At 52.9% G+C, this 23,048-nt stretch overlaps 1 protein-coding gene across 1 annotated transcript; it reads left to right on the top strand.

Moving 5' to 3' along the window:
* The first annotated feature begins 514 nt into the window (after positions 1-514).
* On the top strand, positions 515-22,258 carry P3H3 (prolyl 3-hydroxylase 3). Its single transcript, XM_038767858.1, is given in 16 exon segments — positions 515-729; positions 731-1,072; positions 4,181-4,333; positions 4,439-4,661; positions 8,264-8,395; positions 10,941-11,077; positions 12,543-12,632; positions 13,691-13,743; positions 13,877-13,944; positions 14,039-14,163; positions 14,329-14,424; positions 14,515-14,665; positions 15,708-15,825; positions 17,220-17,295; positions 20,671-20,811; positions 21,873-22,258. Coding segments are annotated over 16 exon segments (2,217 nt in total). The 5' UTR covers positions 515-555; the 3' UTR covers positions 22,011-22,258.
* The last annotated feature ends 790 nt before the right edge of the window (positions 22,259-23,048 follow it).

Here is a 23,048-nt window from a genome sequence, read left to right as displayed (position 1 = left end):
GTCGGCTGTGTGACTCTGGGCAAGTCACTTCACTTCTCTGGGCCTCAGTTCCCTCACCTGTAAAATGGGGATGAAGACTGTGAGCCCCCGGTGGGCCAACCTGATCACCTTGTAACCTCCCCGGCGCTTAGAACAGCGCTTTGGACGTAGCAAGCGCTTAATAAATGCCATTAAAATAAAAAAACGCTTACTACGTGCACTGTTCCAAGCGCTGAGAACTGAAGCGACTTGCCCAAAGCCACCCAGCCGACGGGCGGCGGGGCCGGCACAAGAACCCAGGACTTCCGAGTCCCAAGCCGGGGCTCCTTCCCCTCGGCTACGCTGCTTCCCTCGACCGTGGGCTCGTGGTGGCTGTCTGTTGTTCCATCGCACTCTCCCGGGCGCTTATTACGGTGCTGGGCACCTAGTAAGCGCTCACCGAATGCCGCCGTCCTTTGAGTTATTTATTTATTTCCCGCTCCCTCTCCCCGCCTGCCTCCCTCCCTCTCCCGCCTCCTGATTTCCGCCTTCCTCCGGCGGCCGCCTCGGTCACTCCGGCCGGGGCCGCAGCGCACGATGCGCGGCCTGGGGCTGCTGGGGCTGCTGGGGCTACTGGGCCTACTGGTCGTGGCCCCGGTTGGGCCGGCCCGGTCGCCGCCGTCGTGGCTGCCGCGGCCCCCGGCCCCCGGCCCGGCCCCTCCGGCCCCCGCCGACCTGCTGTACGCCGACGGGCTTCGCGCCTACGCGGCGGGGGGCCTGGGGCCCGGCGGTGGCCCTGCTGCGGGGCGCGCTGCGGAGCCGGGCCCACCGCCGCCGGGTGCGCCGGGCCTGCGGGGCCCGCTGCGGGGACGGGAGCGAGCCGGGGGCCGAGCCCGGGACCCGCCTGCCCCCGCCGCCCGGCCGGACCCCCGGCCCCGGGCCCTGGGAGCCGCTGCTGGTCCGCGCGGCGCTGGCCCGGGCCGAGTGTCTCCGCCACTGTGCCGCCAGGGGCCTGGGGCCCGGGGCCGCCGGCCGCCACCGCACCGGGCGGGCCCTCCGCCAAGCCTTCCGACGCCGGGAGCCCTACAACTATCTGCAGAGGGCTTACTACCAGGTGCGCACCGCCCAGGGCCTCGCCGGGGGCCCAGGCCTCCCCGGGGTGGGCAGCGGGGCCCGCGGAGCATCACGGGAGTGGCAGCGGCCCATCCGAGCCCCAGTTGGGCTTCTGGAAGGTCATCATCGTCATCCATCGTACTTCTTGAGCGCTTACTGTGTGCAGAGCACTGGACTAAGCGCTTGGGAAGTACAAACTGGTCCTACCCTTTGCTCCATCCATCATCATCATCATCGATCGTATTTATTGAGCGCTTACTATGTGCAGAGCACTGGACTAAGCGCTTGGGAGGTACAAATTGGCATCCATCCATCCATCCATCGTCTATGATCGAGGGCCTCCCGGGTGCAGAGCTGGATCCTGGGGGTAACAAGCCGCAGGTGACCTCTGACCCCGCCATCGAAAGGAGATGCTCCTTCTCGGGGGTCTCAGGGGGGACAGAAAGGACCCCCTCCCTTCGTCTGCGGCTCCCTGGGGGTCGGGGTGGACGGAGGGGAGGGGGGAGGCCAGGCTGGGGACCCCCGGCCTCCTGGGCTGGGGTTGGGGCAACTCTTGGGGGTGGGGAGTGAAGGGGAGCTCGCCAACGTGGCTCCCCATCAGCCCGAGGGGCTCGGGTTACACTCACTCCAGGGTCCTAGGGCCCTCCGGGTTATTTTTAAAAAAGTATTTGCTGAGCGTCCGCTACGTACCGAACGCTCTTCTAAGCGCTGGGGCAGCTACAAGTGAATTAGGGTGGACCCCGTCCCTGCCCCCCAGGAGATTCACAGTCGAAGCAGGAGACTGAGGCCCGGAGAAGTGAAGCGACTCACCCAGCAGACGAGTGGCAGAGCGGGGATAATAATAATAATAATAATGGCATTTATTAAGCGCTTACTATGTGCAAAGCACCGTTCTGAGCGCTGGGGAGGTTACAAGGTGATCAGGTTGTCCCACCGGGGGGGGCTCACAGTCTTAATCCCCATTTGACGGATGAGGGAACTGAGGCCCAGAGAATAATAATAATGGCATTTATTAAGCACTTACTATGTGCAAAGCACCGTTCTGAGCGCTGGGGAGGTTACAAGGTGATCAGGTTGTCCCACGGGGTGGGGGGCTCACAGTCTTCATCCCCATTTGACGGATGAGGGAACTGAGGCCCAGAGAATAATAATAATGGCATTTATTAAGCACTTACTATGTGCAAAGCACCGTTCTAAGCGCTGGGGAGGATCCAAGGTGATCAGGTTGTCCCACGGGGTGGGGGGCTCACAGTCTTAATCCCCATTTGACGGATGAGGGAACTGAGGCCCAGAGAATAATAATAATGGCATTTATTAAGCACTTACTATGTGCAAAGCACTGTTCTAAGCGCTGGGGAGGTTACAAGGTGATCAGGTTGTCCCACGGGGTGGGGGGCTCACAGTCTTCATCCCCATTTGACGGATGAGGGAACTGAGGCCCAGAGAATAATAATAATGGTATTAAGCGCTTACTCTGTGCAAAGCACCGTTCTGAGCGCTGGGGAGGTTACAAGGTGATCAGGTTGTCCCACGGTCTTCATCCCGATTTGACAGATGAGGGAACTGAGGCCCAGAGAAGTGAAGTGACTTGCCCAAAGCCACACGGCTGACAGTTGGCGGAGCCGGGATTTGAACCCCTGACCTCTGACTCCAAAGCCTGTGCTCTTTCCACTGAGCCACGCCGCTTCAGCCAAGACGGGCCCTGTCCCTCCCTCACCCTCTCTGGCCCTTTCTTTAGCTCCGCACGCCCCAAGCAGGCTCAATGGAAAGAGCCCGGGCTTTGGAGTCAGAGGTCATGGGTTTGAATCCCCACTCCGCCACATGTCTGCTGTGTGACCTTGGGCAAGTCACTTAACTTCTCTGAGCCTCAGTTATCTCATCTGTAAAATGGGTATTAAGACTGTGAACCCCACATGGGGCAACCTGATCACTTTGCATCCCCCCCCCAGCGCTTAGAACAGTGCTTTGCACATAGTAAGCGCTTAACAAATGCCAACATTATTATTATTATTATTATTATTATTATCCGCTACCCCAAACCACCCAACCGGGGCCTACGAGGACACGGACGGCCTCTCCCCACAAACCCCCAGACCCTTTATCCGGAAGGCTCGCCCACTCCCCTCTCTTTGCTCCCGCTTTGAGGGGGGAACCCTGGCACCCTGCTTTTGTTTCTGAAGGACCACTCGGCTACAACCAATCAATCAATCAATCGCATTTATTGAGCGCTTACTGTGTGCAGAGCACTGTACTAAGCGCTTGGGAAGTCCAAGTTGGCAACATATAGAGACGGTCCCTACCCAACAGAGGTTCCAAATGCGGGGCTGAAGCCACTTGTCTCTCCTTCAACTCCCAGGGTCAGGCTCCAATCAATCAATCATATTTATTGAGCGCTTACTATGTGCAGAGCACTGTACTAAGCGCTCCAGCCTCAGACCCGAAAGCTTCGGCGATCCGGTCCCAAGCCGGATCTCTCTACCCCGCTTCGCTACGCAGCCTGCCCCGCCCGCCCCCCTCTTTTTATGGGATTTGCCAATTTGTACTTCAATCAATCAATCAATCGTATTTATTGAGCGCTTACTATGTGCAGAGCACTGTACTAAGCGCTTGGGAAGTACAAATTGGCAACACATAGAGACAGTCCCTACCCAACAGTGGGCTCACAGTCCCAAGCGCTTAGTACAGTGCTCTGCACGTAGTAAGCGCTCAATAAATACGATTGATGCTGATGATGTGCCAGGCACCGCACTAAACCCTGGGATAGGGACGGGCTAGTCAGTCCGAACGCGGTCCGTGTCCCGCGTGGGGCGCCCGGTCTTCGCCCCCGTTTTACAGGCGAGGCAACCGAGGCCCGGAGAAGCGAAGCAGATCGCAGAGCAGACAGGTGGCGGGGGCGGGATTAGAACCCAGGTCCTTCTGATCCCCAGGCCCGTGCTTTCCATCCACCAGGCTTCTTGCCGCCTCCAGGAAGAGGAAGGGTGACGGGACAGAGAGGTCCCCCTTCCCCAGGCCCCCCAAGAACCTGGGCTCGGGGCATTAGGGGGTGCCCGGTGGGGAGGGAGGGGGTCCGGGGCAAGCCCGGCGTGCTGACCCGGCCCCCGCTCTCCAGCTGAAGAAGCTGGACATGGCCGTCGCGGCGGCGCACACCTTCTTCGTGGCCAACCCGCGGCACCTGCAGATGCGGGAAGACATGGCCAAGTACCGGCGCATGGCCGGCGTGCGGCCCACCAGCTTCCGGGACCTGGAGAGCCCCCCGCACTGGGTGAGCCCTCCTCCCTCCGCTAGCCGGAGAGGGGACCCTCCCCTGGTCCCCCGTGGCCGGTTTGGGGGCACGGCCCCGAGGTGACCCCCGTCCCCGGCTCCGCAGGCGGCCTACGACGCGGGCCTGGAGCTGCTGAGGCGGGGCGAGCCGGGGCCGGGGCTGGAGCGGCTGGAGGAGGCTCTGCGGGAGAGCCTGGACCAGGCCGAGGGCTGCCGCGCCGACTGCCAGAGACCCCGGGACGAGCTGGACGTGGGGGAGACCCCCGAGGCCGCGGGGGACGGGCGCGAGGAGGACGACACCCAAGGAGGTCTCTATGAGGCCATCGCAGGTACGGGGAGGAGAGTGGGGGGCCACGTGGAGTCAGGAGGGGACCCGGTGGGGGACAGGAGGAGGAGGCCGAGGCCTAGCCCGGGAGGAAGGGGAGATAGATTCATTCATTCATTCATTCATTCATTCAATCGTATTTATTGAGCGCTTACTGTGTGCAGAGCACACTTGGGAAGTGCAACTTGGCAACATCTAGAGACGGTCCCTCCCCAACAATGGACTCCCAGTCTAGAAGGGGGACACGGACGACAAAACATGTAGACAGGACCCGATACTCTCCTCCATAAACAGACACCACCGCCCTCGGGACGGTACTTCATCATCAATCGTATTTATTGAGCGCTTACTATGGGCAGAGCACTGGACTGAGCGCTTGGGAAGTACAAGTTGGCAACATCGAGAGACGGTCCCTACCCAACAGTGGGCTCACAGTCTAAATGGGGGAGCCAGAGAAAAAACAAAAAGAGACAGGACTTCATTCCTCTTCCTCTCAAACATAATAATAATAATAATAATGATGGCATTTATTAAGCGCTTCCTATGTGCAAAGCACTGTTCTAAGCGCTGCCCTCCTTCCCTTCTCCTTCAAGTCATCATCATCATCAATCGTATTTATTGAGCGCTTACTATGTGCAGAGCACTGGACTAAGCGCTTGGGAAGTACAAGTTGGCAACATCGAGAGACAGTCCCTACCCAACAGTGGGCTCACAGTCTAAAAGGGGGAGACAGAGAAAAAACAAAAAGAGACAGTACTTCATTCCTCTTCCTCTCAAACATAATAATAATAATAATAATGATGGCATTTATTAAGCACTTACTATGTGCAAAGCACTGTTCTAAGCGCTGCCCTCCTTCCCTTCTCCTTCAAGTCCTCAGGTGAAATGCTGGTAACGGCCAGTTATTAAAGGAAAGAGTACTGAGAGTTCACCTCCTCCAGGAGACCTTCCCAGACTGAGCCCCCAATCAGTCAATCAATCAGTCGTATTTATTGAGCGCTTACTGTGTGCAGAGCACTGCACTAAGCGCTTGGGAAGTACAAGTTGGCAACACAGAGAGACGGTCCCTACCCAACAGTGGGCTCACAGTCTAGAGATGTGATGTGAGGAGGGGGCAGGCTCCACCCTGACTTGTTCCCTTTATATATATATATATATATATATATATATATATATAATGGCATTTATTAAGCGCTTACTATGTGCAGAGCACTGTTCTAAGCACTGGGGAGGTTACAGGGTGATCAGGTTGGCCCACGGGGGGCTCACAGTTTAAATCCCCATTTTACAGATGAGGGAACTGAGGCACAGAGAAGTGAAGTGACATATATAATGGCATTTATTAAGCGCTTACTATGTGCAGAGCACTGTTCTATGCGCTGGGGAGGTTACAGGGTGATCAGGTTGGCCCACAGGGGGCTCACAGTTTAAATCCCCATTTTACAGATGAGGGAACTGAGGCACAGAGAAGTGAAGTGACATATATAACGGCATTTATTAAGCGCTTACTATGTGCAGAGCACCGTTCTAAGCGCTGGGGAGGTTACAAGGTGATCAGGTTGTCCCACGGGGGGCTCACAGTTTGAATCCCCATTTTACAGATTGCGAATGAGGGAACTGAGGCTCAGAGGAGTTAAGTGACTCGCCCCAATAATAATAATAATTGTATTTGTTCAGCGCTTACTATGAGCGCTGCACATAGTAAGCGCTTAATAAATGCCATTATATATGTCACGTCACTTCTCTGTGCCTCAGTTCCCTCATCTGTAAAATGGGGATTTAAACTGTGAGCCCCCCTGTGGGACAACCTGATCACCTTGTAACCTCCCCAGTGCTTAGAACAGTGCTCTGCACATAGTAAGCGCTTAATAAATGCCATTATATATGTCACGTCACTTCTCTGTGCCTCAGTTCCCTCATCTGCAAAATGGGGATTTGAACTGTGAGCCCCCCTGTGGGACAACCTGATCACCTTGTAACCTCCCCAGCGCTTAGAACAGTGCTCTGCACATAGTAAGCGCTTAATAAATGCCATTTTATATATATATATATATATATATATATATATATATATATATATATATATATATATATATATATATATATAAAGGGAACAAGTCAGGGTGGAGCCTGCCCCCTCCTCGTATCTCCCCTTCCTCCCGGGCTAGGGCTCGGCCTCCTCCTCCTGTCTCCCACCACGTCACCCCCTGACTCTGCGTTGCTTAAGAGCAGTTCTTTGCACATAGTAAGTGCTTCATAAATCAATCAATCGTATTTATTGAGCGCTTACTATGTGCAGAGCACTGTACTAAGCGCTTGGGAAGTACAAATTGGCAACACACAGAGACAGTCCCTACCCAACAGTGGGCTCACAGTCTAAAAGGGGGAGACAGAGAACAGAACCAAACATACCAATAAAATAAATAGGAAAGAAATGTACAAGTAAAATAAATAAATAAATAGAGTAATAAATGCCATCGTTATTATTAGATATGGACATAAGTGGCAGGGCTGGGGGCCGGGAGGGGGAATTTGTTCAGCACATAGTAAGCGCTGAACAAATACAATTATTATTATTATTATTATTGGGCGAGTCACTTAACTCCTCCAAGCCTCAGTTCCCTCATTCACGATCTGTAAAATGGGGATTAATACTGTGAGCCCCCAGTGGGACAACCTGATCACCTTGTAACCTCCCCCAGCGCTTAGAACAGTGCTTTGCACATAGTAAGCGCTTAATAAATGCCATTAACAACAACAACAACAACAATTGGCGGAGCCGGGGTTATCTGTCATTTATTTATTTCCATTGTCGTCTGCCTCCCCGTCTAGACCATAGGCTCACTGTGGACAGGGAATGGGTCTGTTATATTGTTCTGCTATCCTCTCCCAATCGCGGAGCACGGTGCCCCCCACATCATCATCATCATCAATCGCATTTATTGAGAGCTTACTATGTGCAGAGCACTGTACTAAGCGCTTGGGAAGTACAAATTGGCAACATATAGAGACAGTCCCTACCCAACAGTGGGCTCACAGTCTAAAAGGGGGAGACAGAGAACAAAACCAAACATACCAACAAAACTAAATAGAATAGATATGTACAAGTAAGATAAATAAATAGATAAATCAATCAATCATATTTATTGAGCGCTTACTGTGTGCAGAGCACTGGACTAAGCGCTTGGGAAGTCCAAGTTGGCAACATATAGAGACGGTCCCTACCCAACAGTGGGCTCACAGTCTAAAAGGGGGAGATAGAGAACAAAACCAAACATACCAACAAAAGAAAATAAATAGAATAGATATGTACAAGTCAAATAAATAAATAAATAGAGTAATAATGCATATATACAGGTGCTGTGGGGAAGGGAAGGATTCTTTAAAGATTAATAAATAAATAAAGATTATTTATTTCTTTTGTCGTCTGCCTCCCCGTCTAGACCATAAGCTCACTGTGGACAGGGAATGGGTCTGTTATTGTTCTGCTATCCTCTCCCAAGCGCCGAGCACGGTGCCCCCCCCAATGCGGGAAGCGCTCAGTAAATAGGACTGACTGACTGAGTAGTGGGGGTGCTGAGTCTCCCTCGCCCCCGCCTCTGCCAGAGCACTGGGTTCAGGTCCTGCGGTGCCGGCAGCGCTGCTCCGCGGACACGGCCACCCGGCCAGGCCGGACTTCTCCCGTCCCGGACTTCGTGCCGGACCTCCTGAGGAGGCTGCAGGAGGCCCACGCGCAGGGTGAGTGGGGGAGACGGAGACACGGGGAGAGAGGGTGAGTGAGAGCGGGTGGGGGGCAGGGAGGGGTTGAGGGGCTTCTTCCCCTGCTTGGGAGATGGGGAATATATGTATATATCCTGTATATATGTATATATGTTTGTAGATATTTGTTACTCTATTTATTTATTTTACTTCATCATCATCATCATCAATTGTATTTATTGAGCGCTTACTGTGTGCAGAGCGCTGGACTATGCACTTGGGAAGTCCAAGTTGGCAACACAGTCTTCATCCCCATTTGACAGATGAGGTAACTGAGGTACAGAGGAATTGAGTGACTCGCCCGTCATCATCAATCGCATTTATTGAGCGCTTACTGTGTGCAGAGCGCTGGACTAAGCGCTTGGGAAGTCCAAGTTGGCAACATCTAGAGACGGTCCCTACCCAGCAGTGGGCTCACAGTCTAAAAGGGGGGGACGGAGAACAAAACCAAACGTACTAACAAAGTAAAATAAATAGAATAGATATGTACAAGTAAAATAAATAAATAAAGTAATAAATATGTACAAATAAATAAATAGAGTAATAAATAGGTACAAACATATATCCATCTATACAGGTGCTGTGGGGAAGGGAAGGAGGTAAGATGGGGGGGTGGAGAGGGGGACGAGAGGGAGAGGAAGGAAGGGGCTGGCTCAGTCTGGGAAGGCCTCCTGGAGGAGGTGAGCTCTATTTATTTTATTTTGTTAGCATGTTTGGTTTTGTTCTCTGTCTCCCCCCGCTTTTAGACTGTGAGCCCGCTGGTGGGTAGGGACCGTCTCTAGATGTTGCCAACTTGGACTTCCCAAGCGCTTAGTCCAGTGCTCTGCACACAGTAAGCGATCAATAAATACGATTGATGATGATGACGATGATGAGTAAGGTGGAGCCGGAGTCTTGCTCTCTTCTTCCCTTTCCCGCCCCTCCATCTCTGGCCTCTCTTTCGGCCACTCTGACTGATCCGTCTCTCCCCATCTCCTCGACTCTCGGCGCATCCCGGGGGTCTCTCCTCAGTGCCCCGCCTCTGCCCATCTCCCCGCTTTTCCACACATCCCGGGAGCCTCCATCCATCTCCTTGGATCTTCCCCTATCCCTTGGGGCCTCTGTCCACTTCTGCCCATTTCCCTGCCTCTTCCGGTCTTTCGGGTTCTCATCCCTCCTCCCCGTCCCCCGGGGGTCTCTCGCCATCTATCTCTGCCCACCTCCCGGGGTCTCTCCCCATCTCGGCCCACGTCCCCTCCTCTCCCCGGGGGCCCTAACGCCATCCCGCCTCATCATCAAAGCATGGCTCACTGGAAAGACCACGGGCCTTGGAGTCAGGGGTCATGGGTTCGAATCCCCACTCTGCCAACGGTCAGCTGTGTGACTTTGGGCAAGTCACTTCGCTTCTCTGTGCCTCAGTTACTTCATCTATAAAATGGGGAGGAAGACTGTGAGCCCCCTGGGGGACAACCTGATCACCTTGTAACCTCCCCATCATCGTCATCATCATCAATCGTATTTATTGAGCGCTTACTGTGTGCAGAGCACTGTACTAAGCGCTTGTGCCCAGTGCTTAGAACAGTGCTTTGCACATAGTAAGCGCTTAACAAATGCCATTATTATTATTATTATCAAGCGGTAGCTGGTCACCACGCCCCCCACCACCTCCATTGGCTCTATCCGCTGTCCTCCCCATGTGCTCCTCCTCAGCTGACTCTCTTCGCTCCTCCCAAAGAGTCCCTCTAACCGTCCCTCGGGTTGGACTCTCCGGCCTCCAACCCCTCGCCCACACCCTATCCTCCCAGTCCCGGAATTCCCCCCTCCACCACATCCACCAGACCATAAATTTTCCCCCCCTTGAATGCCTCCTAAATCCTCCCTTCCAGGAAGCCTTCCCTGAATGATTCTCACCACCCCAGGCCGACACCATGAATTCTAACCTCAGCATTCCAATAATAACAATAACTACGGTACTTGTTAAGCGCTTACTAGGTGCCGAGAAGTGTTCAACATGCCGGGGTAGATACAAGTTGGTCAGGTCGCACACAGTCCCTGTCCCACATGGGGCTCACGGTCTCAAGCCCCATCTTACAGATGAGGTAACCGAGGCCCAGAGAGGTGAACTTGCCCAAGGTCACACGGCAGGCGTGCGGCGGAGCCGGGATTAGAACCCATGACCAACAGATTCCCAGGCCTGTGCCTTATCCACTAAGATTTCAGTACAAATGTATATTTTTACTTATTTTCCACGGTATCTGGGTACTCAACTCTACGTTCGGCCGTTTCGGACCGCAGTGTCCGTTCTTCCGGCTTTCGCTGTCTATAAATCTCGTCTCTCTTGTCTCCACCAGACTACAAACTCTTTGAGGGCAGGCAACGTGCGTCTTTACTGCCGCTGCATTCTCTCAAGCGTTTTGTGTCGTACCAAGCAATCGGGTGCTCGACCAATGCCATCGATTGATCTCTCTCTCGCATCTCTTCCCGTCTCTCTCCTCCTCTCCCCGGCTTTCCTCATCCCTCCCCGCCGCTGACCTCCGGACCGCAGTTGGGAATCTCTCCCGAGCTGTGGAAAACGCTCTGAGTTTCCTGCTCTTCTACCCTGAGGATGAGGCGGTGCTGAAGACGGTGGACCTGTACCGGGAGCGGCTGGGAGGAGACGGGGCGGATGCCGGGCCGAGAGAGGTAGTGGTCGCCCCCGGGGTCTCCGAGCGCTAGCCCTACCCCAGATGACCCCTCAGGCCTCCAAGTCTTCCCCGCTCCCCACCCTGAGCCTGGCCCCTGATAATAATAATAATAATAATAATAATAATAATAATGGCATTTATTAAGCGCATACTATGGGCAAGGCACTGTTCTAAGCGCTGGGGGTATACAAGGTGATCAGGTTGTCCCATAAGGGGGCTCACAGTCTTCATCCCCATTTTACAGAAGAGGTACCTGAGGCCCAGAGAAGTGAAGCGACTTGCCCAAAGTCACACAGCGGACAAGAGGCAGAGCCGGGATTCAAACCCATGACCTGTGACTCCAACGTCCGTGCTCTTTCCATTGAGCCACGCTGCTTCTCTGATCTGGCCTCTACATCCCAACTCCCCCACTAGCTGGCTATGTGACCTTGGGCAAGTCCCTCAACACTGTGCCTCAGTTTCCCCCCCTGTAAAATGGAGATGAAGTACCTGATCTTCCCACTTGGGCTGCGTAAACCCACCTGAGGCAGCGACAGTGCTCTGCACACAGTAAGCGCTCAATAAATACGACTGAATGATTATTATTTATCTATCCCAGTGCTTGGCATACAGTAAGCGCTGGACGAATACTATAATGATAATGATAACAGTTATCATTTTATATTATGATATTTGATGATATTATTGATTTTATGGTAGGGGTTAAGCACTTACAGATACCGTACTAAGCGCTGGGAACAGTGCTTTGCACTGTTGGGTAGGGACCGTCTCTATATGTTGCCAACTTGTACTTGCCAAGCGCTTAGTACAGTGCTCTGCACACAGTAAGCGCTCAATAAATACGATCGATTGACTGATTGATTAACAAATGCCATCATTATTACGCAAGCTAATCATTTTGGACACGGTCCCTGCCCCACGTGGGGCTCCCAGTCTCAATCCCCATTCAAGAGAAGCAGCGTGGCTCAGCGGAAAGAGCACGGGCTTGGGAGTCCCAGGCCATGGGTTCGAATCCCGCCTCCCCCACATGTCTGCTGGGCGACCTTGGGCAAGTCACTTCACTTCTCTGTGCCTCAGTTCCCTCCATCTGTAAAATGGGGATGAAGACTGTGAGCCCCACGTGGGACAACCTCATCTCCATGTATTCCCCCCGGCGCTTAGAACGGTGCTTTGCGCATAGTAGGCGCTTAACAAATACCGACATCATTATTATTATTTTCCAAATGAGGCCACTGAGGCCCAGAGAAGTGAAGCGACTTGCCCAAGGTCACACAGCAGACACGTGGAGGGCCCGGGATCAGAAACCAGGTCCTTCTGACCCACTAGGCCACGTTGCTCCACCGGATAATTATCCCCCGCTTCCCTCCCGATTCCCACGCTCTCCCGGATCCCAGCCTGTTCCCGGGGGGCTGAGGGAGGGCGGGTGGGGGGCTCTTGCTGCTCAACCCCTCGTGCCACCCTAGGACATCCGCCGTTTGGTGCAACGCTCTCTGTGGGAGAAGCAGCTGCTGTTCTACGCCATGGAGCACCTGGGGACCACTTTCCACGATCCTGTGAGTAGTGCCCGGTCATCATCATCATCATCAATCGTATTTACTGAGCGCTTACTATGTGCAGAGCACTATACTAAGCGCCTGGGAAGTACAAATTGGCAACATCGAGAGACAGTCCCTACCCAACAGTGGGCTCACAGTCTAAAAGGGGGAGACAGAGAACAAAACCAAACGGACTAACAAAATAAAATAAATAGGATAGATATGTACAAGTAAAATAAATAATAGAGTAATAAATATGTACAACCATATATACAGGTGCTGTGGGGAAGGTCGCCACCAACTCCCTCTCGCTCCCTTTCTTCCGTCCCGCTGCCCCGTCCTCTCCCACCGCGGCCCCTCGTCCCCCGCCGAGCTCTGCTCCCGCTCTCTTTTCCCACCTCGCCCCTTTCGAACTCTCCGCTCACAAAGCGTCCAATACAGTGCTCTGCACGCACCAGACGGTCCGGCGCAATGCTCTTCATGCGTCAGACCAGTGAGACGCTAGGCGTTCAGCACAGCGCTGTGCACACAACAGGCTTCCAGCACAGAGCTTTGCACATGGCATCATCATCAATCGTATTTATCGAGCGCTTACTATGTGCCATGGTGCCTTGTACACACAGCAGATGCCCAGCCCAGTGTTTCGCACACGGCCGGGGTCTAGCACAGCGTTTTGCACGCGGAAGGTGCGCGGCGTTTTGTACTCGGCTGACGCCCTGTCAATTCTGATGACGGCGACCCTCTCGTTCCACCCGGGGAGTCATCATCATCATCAATCGACTTTATTGAGCGCTTACTGTGTGCAGAGCACTGTACTAAGCGCTTGGGAGGTACAAATTGGAAACATATAGAGACAGTCCCTACCCAACAGTGGGCTTACAGTCTAAAAGAGTCAGGGGAGGGGAGCTAGTTTGGGAGGGTGTTTCAGGGTTTTTGTGGTGACCCTCTGGGGGTTATATTGGGGGTGTTTAGGCTGGTACGCTTGGGGTGTTGGGAGGAATTTGGTTGGTACCCTTGGGGAGTTAATATTGGGGCGTTTGGAGCGTTTGGGCTAATTCTCTGGGTTTCCCGTTCAGGACCCCTGGACCCCAAAAGAAATAATCCCCGAGACCCTGAGAGAGAGGCTCAGGTAAGATCTGGTCGGGGTTTTGGGGGGCAGTTGTCTGGCGGTGGGGGCGGATGAGAGGACCCGAGGACAGGGGAGGGCTCCAGCAGCTCCCCACCCCCGCACTGATGATAATATCCCTGACACCCCCCCCGAGAGAGGACCGGGAAAAGACCCGGAAACTCCCGCAGCCCCCGGAGGCCGAGGTCCAGGCAGACTGGAGGGGTGAGTGCGGAGAGGGAGGAAGGGTGGGGGGCACGGGGCTGGCCGCCCCTTGTGCCCACCACCCCTCCGACCGCCCCCTCCACTGTGCCCCCAGATGTGCTCCGTCTGGAGGGCGTGACGCTGGTCCAGGACGCCGGGCAGCTGAACGGCTCTGAGCGGGTGGTACTGGACGGGCTACTTACCCCAGCCGACTGCCGGGTTCTGCTGCAGCTGGCCCAGGTGAGGGGCGAAGGGGCCCGCGCAGGGTCAACCCGGTCGGGGAGCGACAGGCCGGGACCCCTGCCCACGACTGCCTCTTCCGCGGGATCCCCACGCGCTGGGTGTCCCCCCGCCGGGCCCCCCTACTCTGGGCCCCCGCCGACCCCCGAACGCCTCCCCACCCAGGACGCCGCGGGGGTGGGCGATGGTTCCCGGGGCCGACGGTCGCCTCACACCCCGCACGAGCGCTTCGAGGGCCTCACGGTGCTCAGGGCCGCCCAGGTGAGTGGGAGGCGGTGGGTGAGGGTGGGGGGTGCCCGAGGGGGGCAGGAGCTCCTCTCCCCTCACCCCCGTCCTCCGCCCCGCCTGCAGTTGGCCGAGGCCAGGACCACGGGCCACCAGGGGCCCAGGCTGCTGCTGACGGCCAGCGAGCGGGTCCGGGCCCTGACCGAGGCCTACTTCTCCCCCGGCGTCCCCCTGCACCTGTCCTTCACCCACCTCGTGTGCCGCAGCGCCATCAAAGGTAGCCCCGGGGGGCGTCTCCCCCGATCCCCCCCAGGGACCCTCCGCCCTGTCCCCGGCTGAACCTATTGCGGCATCGGTTGAACGCTTACTACGTGCCACGCGCTGTACTAAGCGCCGGGGTAGACGCAGGGCGATCGGGTCGGACGCAGTCCCTGTCCCACGTAGGGCTCACGGTCTTCATCCCCGTTTTGTAGACGAGGGAACTGAGGCCCAGAGAAGCCAAGTGACTTGCTCAAGGTGACACAGCAGACGAGGGGCGGAGCCGGGATTAGAGGACGCCCAGGCCCGGGCTCTTTCCACTAGGCTACACTGCTTCTCTGATTAGGGGAAGCAGCGTGGCTCGGCAGAAAGCGCCCGGTTTTTGGAGTCAGAGGTCATGGGTTCCAATCCCGGCTCCGCCAATTGTCAGCTGTGTGACTTTGGACGAGTCACGTCCCTTCTCTGGGCCTCGGTTACCTCATCTGTCAAATGGGGATGAAGACTGCGAGCCCCCCCCGTGGGTCAACCTGATCGCCTTGTAACCTCCCCGGTGCTTAGAACGGTGTTTTGCACATAGTAAGCTATTATTATTATTATTATTATGTTGCCAATTTGTACTTCCCAAGCGCTTAGTACAGTGCTCTGCACATAGTAAGCGCTCAATAAATACGATTGATGATGATGATTATTGGGTCGGACACAGTCCCTGTCCTACACAGGGCTCACAGTCTTCATCCCCGTCTTGCAGACGGGGGAACTGAGGCCCAGAGAAGCGAGGTGACTTGCTCAAGGTCACACGGCAGGCACGTGGAGGACCCGGGATCAGAACCCAGGTCCTTCCGCCACCCAGGCCCGGGCTCTTTCCACTAGGCTACATTGCTCCTTTAAATCTCCGGAGCTTCTGGGATGGAAGGGGGAGAGAGGTCGAGTGTGTGTGCAGGCGTGGGTGATTTTTAGGGGAATGGTGGGGGGGCAGGGGGGCTCCATATGTGAGGGAGCAGGAGTCAGGGGTGTCCGGGGTGGGGGGGAGAATGGGGGTGATCCCGGCCCCCACCTGCCAGGGGAACAGGAGCAGCGAATGGACTTGAGTCATCCCGTCCACGCCGACAACTGCGTGCTGGATCCGGAGAGCGGGGAATGTTGGCGAGAACCTCCCGCTTACACCTACCGGGATTACAGGTGTGGGAGGAGGTGGGCTTGGGGGGGATGTGGGGGAGGTTCGGGCGGGGGGGGCAAGCTCAGGCTGGGGCTAGAGGAATCCCCCCGCTTCACTCATTCAATTGTATTTATTGAGCACTTACTGAGTGCAGAGCGCTGGACTAAGCGCTTGGGAAGTCCAAGTCGGCAACATAGAGACGGTCCCTACCCAACGGCGGGCTCCCAGTCTAGAAGGGGGAGGCAGGGAACAAAACAAAACATGGAGACAGGTGTCAAAGTCGTCAGAACAAATACAATTAAGCCTATGTGCACACCATTAACAAAATAAATAGAATAGTAAATATGTACAAGTAAAATAAATAGAGTAATAAATCTGTACAAATATATACAAGAGCTGCGGGGAGGGGAAGGAGGTAGGGCGGGGGGGATGGGGAGGAGGAGAGGAAAGAGGGGGCTCAGTCTGGGAAGGCTTGGACTTCCCAAGCGCTTAGTCCAGTGCTCTGCACCCAGTAGGCGCTCAATAAATACGATCGAACGAATGAATGAGGTCCCAACCCTACGTCCACCAAGCTAGCTCTCTCCCTCCCTTCAAGGCCCTACTGAGAGCTCACCTCCTCCAGGAGGCCTTCCCACACTGAGCCTCCTCAATCAATCAATCGATCGGTCGTCTTTATCGAGCGCTTACTGTGTGCAGAGCACTGGACTAAGCGCTTGGGCAGTACAAGTCGGCAACATCTAGAGACGGTCCCTACCCGACAGTGGGCTCACAGTCTAGAAGGGGGAGACAGAGAACAAAACATATTAACAAAATAAAATAAAGAGAATAAATAGGTACAAATAAAATAAATGGAGTAATAAATACATACAAGCATATGTACATATATACAGGTGCTGTGGGGAGGGGAAGGAGGTAAGGCGGGGGGGATGGAGAGGGGGACGAGGGGGAGAGCACTGGTATATATGTATATATGTTTGTACATATTTATTACTCTATTTTACTTGTACATATCTATTCTATTTTATTTTGTTAGTATGTTTGGTTTTGTTCTCTGTCTCCCCCTTTTAGACTGTGAGCCCACTGTTGGGTAGGGACTGTCTCTCTATGTTACCGACTTGTACTTCCCAAGCGCTTAGTCCAGTGCTCTGCACACAGTAAGCACTCAATAAAGACGACCGATCGATTGATTGATTGAGGAGGCTCAGTGTGGGAAGGCCTCCTGGAGGAGGTGAGCTCTCGGTAGGGCCTTGAAGGGAGGGAGAGAGCTAGCTTGGTGGATGTAGGGTTGGGACCTCATTCATTCATTCATTCAATCGTATTTATTGAGCGCTTACTGGGTGCAGAGCACCGGACTAAGCGCTTGGGAAGTCCAAGTTGGCAAGTGAGCTCAGGGGCCTCCATCTCCCTCCACCCCCAGCGGCCTCCTCTACCTCAACGAGGACTTCCAGGGCGGGGACCTCTTCTTCACCGAGCCTGACGCCCTCACCGTCACCGTGAGTCGGGGCGGCGGGGGGGATGTGGGGGGCGAGGGAGGAGGAGGAGGAGGAGGAGGGGAAGGGTCAGGGGAAGGGGCCGCCAGGTGCCAGGAGGATTCAAATAGTAGAAGCAGGCAGGCAAATGCAGGGAAATGCGCAGGCCTTAACCCCCTCTTCTAATCCTCCCGCCTCTCTCCATCTTTCTTTGGGGAGCCCCCTCCGCTCCCCCCAGATCCCGCCCCCTCCTCTTCCCCCAGATCCTCCTTCCCTTCCCCACAGCACCTGTATATATGTGTGTATATATATGTATATATATATATACACACATATATATACATATATATATACACATATATGTATACACACACACACATATATATATATGTGTATATACATATATATACATACACACACACACACACACATATATATATATATATATATATATGTATTTTGTTCTCTGTCTCCCCCTTTTAGACTGTGAGCCCACTGTTGGGTAGGGACTGTATATGTTGGCAATTTGTCCTTCCCAAGCGCTTAGTACAGTGCTCTGCACATAGTAAGCGCTCAATAAATACGATTGATGATGATGATGATGATATGTATATAGGTTTGTACATATTTGTTACTCTATTTATTTTACTTGTACATATCTACTCTATTTATTTTATTGTGTTAGTATGTTTGGTTTTGTCTCCCCCTTTTAGACTGTGAGCCCAGTGTCGGATAGGGACCGTCTCTATATGTTGCCAATTTGGACTTCCCAAGCGCTTAGTCCAGTGCTCTGCACACAGTAAGCGCTCAATAAATATGATTGATGGTTGTACATATCTATCCTATTTATTTTATTGTGTTAGTATGTTTGGTTTCATCTCCCCCTTTTAGACTGTGAGCCCAGTGTTGGATAGGGACCGTCTCTATATGTTGCCAATTTGGACTTCCCAAGCGCTTAGTCCAGTGCTCTGCACACAGTAAGCGCTCAATAAATATGACTGATGACTGTACATATCTATCCTATTTATTTTATTTTGTTAGTATGTTTGGTTTTGTTCTCTGTCTCCCCCTTTTAGACTGTGAGCCCACTGTTGGGTAGGGACTGTCTCTAGATGTTGCCAATTTGTACTTCCCAAGCGCTTAGTCCAGCGCTCTGCACACAGTAAGTGCTCAATCAATACGATTGATGATGATGATATGTATATATGTTTGTACATATTTATTACTCTATTTATTTATTTATTTTACTTGTACGTATCTATTCTATTTCTTTTATTGCGTTAGTCTGTTTGGTTTGGTCTCCCCCTTTTAGACTGTGAGCCCACTGTTGGGTAGGGACTGTCTCTCTATGTTGCCAACTTGGACTTCCCAAGCGCTTAGTCCAGTGCTCTGCACGCAGTAAGCGCTCAATCAATACGATTGATGATGATGAATGATAAATCTAGGCGGGGAAACTGAGGGATTGGGATGCGAGGTGGGGAGGCTGTCTCTATGTGATGCCAATTTGTACTTCCCAAGCGCTTAGTGCAGTGCTCTGCACATAGTAAGCGCTCAATAAATACGATTGATTGATTGATTGATTGATTGATTGAGGCGAGCTGGAGTCAGTGGCCGGGGTGGGGAGGGGGAGAAGGGAAAGGGGAGGAGAGCAAGGAGCCGGCCTAGGGGGTCCCTCGCCCCTCTCCGCTCCCAGGGCTCGACAGTTGGGCCTCTGGGGAGAGCCTGTCCCCTCCATCCCCCCCCAACACCCACGCACGGCCTCCGCCCCCTCATTCGTTCATATTTATTGAGCGCTTACTGTGTGCAGAGCACTGCACTAAGCGCTCGGGAAGTCCAAGTCGGCAACGTACAAGAGACGGCCCCTACCCAACAGTGGGCTCACAGTCTAGAAAGGGTCGCCTTCAATCAATCAATCAATCAATCGTATTTATTGAGCGCTTACTGTGTGCAGAGCACTGGACTAAGCGCTTGGGAAGGACAAACTGGCAACATCGAGAGACGGTCCCTACCCAACGGTGGGCTCACCGTCTAAGAGGGGGAGACGGAGAACAAAACCAAACATACTAACAAAATAAATACGATAGATAGGTACAAGCAAAATAAATAAATAAATAGATGAATAGAGTAATAAATATGTGCAAATATATATACAAAATAAAATAAATAGGATAGATAGGTACAAGTAAAATACATAAATAAATAGATGAATAGAGTAATAAATATGTGCAAATATATATACAAAATTAAATAAATAGGATAGATAGGTGCAAGTAAAATAAATAAATAAATAGATGAATAGAGTAATAAATATGTGCAAATATACATACAAAATAAAATAAATAGGATAGGTATGTACAAGTAAAATAAATAAATAAATAGATGAATAGAGTAATAAATATGTGCAAATATATATACAAAATAAAATAAATAGGATAGATATGTACAAGTAAAATAAATAGATGAATAGAGTAATAAATATGTGCAAATATATATACAAAATAAAATAAATAGGATAGATATGCACAAGCAAAATAAATAAATAAATAAATAAATAGAGTAATAAATATGTGCAAATATATATACAAAATAAAATAAATAGGATAGATATGTACAAGTAAAATAAATAAATAAATAAATAGATGAATAGAGTAATAAATATGTGCAAATATATATACAAAATTAAATAAATAGGATAGATAGGTACAAGCAAAATAAATAAATAAATAGATGAATAGAGTAATAAATATGTGCAAATATATATACAAAATAAAATAAATAGGATAGATATGTACAAGTAAAATAAATAAATAAATAAATAGATGAATAGAGTAATAAATATGTGCAAATATATATACAAAATAAAATAAATAGGATAGATAGGTACAAGTAAAATAAATAAATAAATAGATGAATAGAGTAATAAATATGTGCAAATATATATACAAAATAAAATAAATAGGATAGATAGGTACAAGTAAAATAAATAAATAAATAGATAGATGAATAGAGTAATAAATATGTGCAAATATACATACAAAATAAAATAAATAGGATAGATATGTACAAGCAAAATAAATAATAGATGAATAGAGTAATAAATATGTGCAAATATATATACAAAATAAAATAAATAGGATAGATATGTAGAAGCAAAATAAATAAATAAATAGAGTAATAAATATGTACAAATATATATACATATATACAAGTTGCCTTCAGCAACCCAGGAACCGCCCCTCCTCCCGGACCCTGGAATGGAAGCAATAACTATGGTGTTTGTAAATTGGTTACTCTGTGCTAGGCACTGTACTGAGCGCCAAGGTGGTACGCACACCTCTGAGCGGGCTGTCTGAGGGTGGTGGGGGGCCCGGAGCCGTGACCCCCGTTCTCTCCCCACAGGCCCAGGTGCGACCCCGGTGCGGCCGCTTGGTAGCCTTCAGCTCCGGGGTGGAAAACCCACACGGGGTGTGGGCGGTGACCCGCGGGCGACGCTGCGCCCTGGCCCTCTGGCACACGCGGGCCCTGGAGTACATGGAGCAGGTGAGAGTCGCGATGCCCACCGTGGGTAGGCACCTCTCCGTAGGCCCTGGGGCAAGGGGCAGTCGCCAAGGACCCGCTCAGAGCCCCTGGGGCCAGCCGATAATAATAATAACGGCATTTACTATTCATTCATTCACTCATTCACTCATTTATTGAGCGCTTACTGTGTGCAGAGCACTGGACTAAGCGGTTGGGAAGTCCAAGTTGGCAACATCTAGAGATGGTCCCTGCCCAACAGCGGGTTCACAGTAGGAGACTGTTATTAAGCGCTTACTCTGTGCAAAGCGCCGTTCTAAGCGCTGGGGAGGTTACAAGGTGATCAGGTTGTCCCACGGGGGGCTCACGGTCTTCATCCCCATTTTACAGATGAGGGAACTGGGGCACAGAAAAGTGAAGTGACTGGCCCAAAGTATAATAACAATAATAATGATGGCATTTATTAAGCGCTTGCTATGAGCAAAGCGCTGTTCTAAGCGCTGGGGAGGTTACAAGGTGATCAGGTTGTCCCATGGCGGGGGGGCTCACAGTCTTCATCCCCATTTTACAAATGAGGGAACTGGGGCATAGAGAAGTGAAGTGACTGGCCCAAAGTATAATAATAATAATAATGACGGCATTTATTAAGCGCTTACTCTGTGCAAAGCGCTGTTCTAAGCGCTGGGGAGGTTACAAGGTGATCAGGTTGTCCCACGGGGGGCGGCTCACAGTCTTCATCCCCATGTTACAGATGAGGGAACTGAGGCACAGAGAAGTGAAGTGACTGGCCCAAAGTATAATAATAATGATGGCATTTATTAAGCGCTTACTCTGTGCAAAGCGCTGTTCTAAGCGCTGGGGAGGTTACAAGGTGATCAGGCTGTCCCACGGCGGTGGGGGCTCACAGACTTCATCCCCATGTTACAGATGAGGGAACTGAGGCACAGAGAAGTGAAGTGACTTGCTCAAAGTCACACAGCTGACAATTGGCACACTGATGGCCCCCACGGCTGAGAGGATGGGAGGGGGGGTCTCCAGAAAGGTCGGCGGGGGGTAGCAGAACCAACACCCCTGTTTCCCGCCAGGAGCGAGCGGAGGCGGAGGAGCTCCTGAGCCGCCTGGAGCAGCAAGAAGGGGAGGAGTCGGCCGAGGAGGGGGCAGATTCTGCCCCCGAGCCCCCCGTAGCCCCCCAACGGAGGCGGCGGGTCCGGGAGGAGCTGTGAGCCGGGCGGGGGCCGGCACCGTCAGCCCAAAGGGCGCCGTCCGGTCCCCGGGGCCTCCCGCCCGCCCTCACAGGCGGCGAAGCAGCCCGAGGACCTCAGAGAGAGACCGCACATGCTCGTGGGACCCCTGGACTTCCTTCCCCCCCAAGCAGGGTGTTCCAGTGACCTTCCCCAGCCGAGCCAATCAATCAATCAATCGTATTTATTGAGCGCTTACCGCGTGCAGAGCACTGGACTAAGCGCTTGGGAAGTCCAAGTTGGCAACATCTAGAGACGGTCCCTACCCAGCGGTGGGCTCACAGTCTAGAAGGGGGAGACAGAGGACGAAAACCAAACATATTAACAAAATAAAATAAATAGAATAGAGCCACCCAAGGGTGGTCATCCCCACCCCCACCGCTCCACCCCGGGCCTTCGGAACGGTCCACGGGGGCTCGGGCCGGGGAAAGGGGGGGGGCTTTGGGGCGCGGGATTTCTCAAAACGGAGTGGGGGGTTGAGGAAGGGAAAGGTGCGGCCTTCCTGGGCCCCAATCCCCGAGGTGTGAAATAAAGCCATCCAGCAATGACGGGCCGCGTGCCGTGTGCGTTTGTGAGCGGCGGGCCCGGGATAGGCCGTGCCGGGGTCGACCCCTCTGGCCGCCCCCACCCAGATTTGCTAGGGAAATCCCCGCCCTCCCACCCTCTCCCCTCCATGCAAAGTCCCAGCGGCTCGGCTCGCCAGCCCGGCCCATCCCGGCCGGGCGAGGAACGGGGTCGGCGGGAGGGACGGGAAGGGGGGCAGTCCCTCGGGGACCCCGGGATCCCTCCTGGTCCGTCAGCCACGGGGGTCACGTAGGTGGCGGAGCCAAGCACCCCCTCCTCCCTCCACCCCGCAGGGCTGTGAGCAGCTGGCGTGGACTGCGCCCGGCTGAGGATTATCCAGCTCCATCGCCTCTAATCTCGGCGGCCTCTTCTCCCGCCTCGGCCCCTCCCCAAGGGACCCCCACCCACCCCACACCCTCTGGACGGGAAAGAGCACCCCCCAACTGCATTTTTGGG

The sequence above is a fragment of the Tachyglossus aculeatus genome, chromosome 27, assembly GCF_015852505.1.
Source record: "Tachyglossus aculeatus isolate mTacAcu1 chromosome 27, mTacAcu1.pri, whole genome shotgun sequence".
NCBI classification, from domain to species: Eukaryota; Metazoa; Chordata; class Mammalia; order Monotremata; family Tachyglossidae; genus Tachyglossus; species Tachyglossus aculeatus.
The sequence above is the reverse complement of the archived record's forward strand: the minus strand, read 5'-3'. Positions and strand labels throughout refer to the sequence as shown.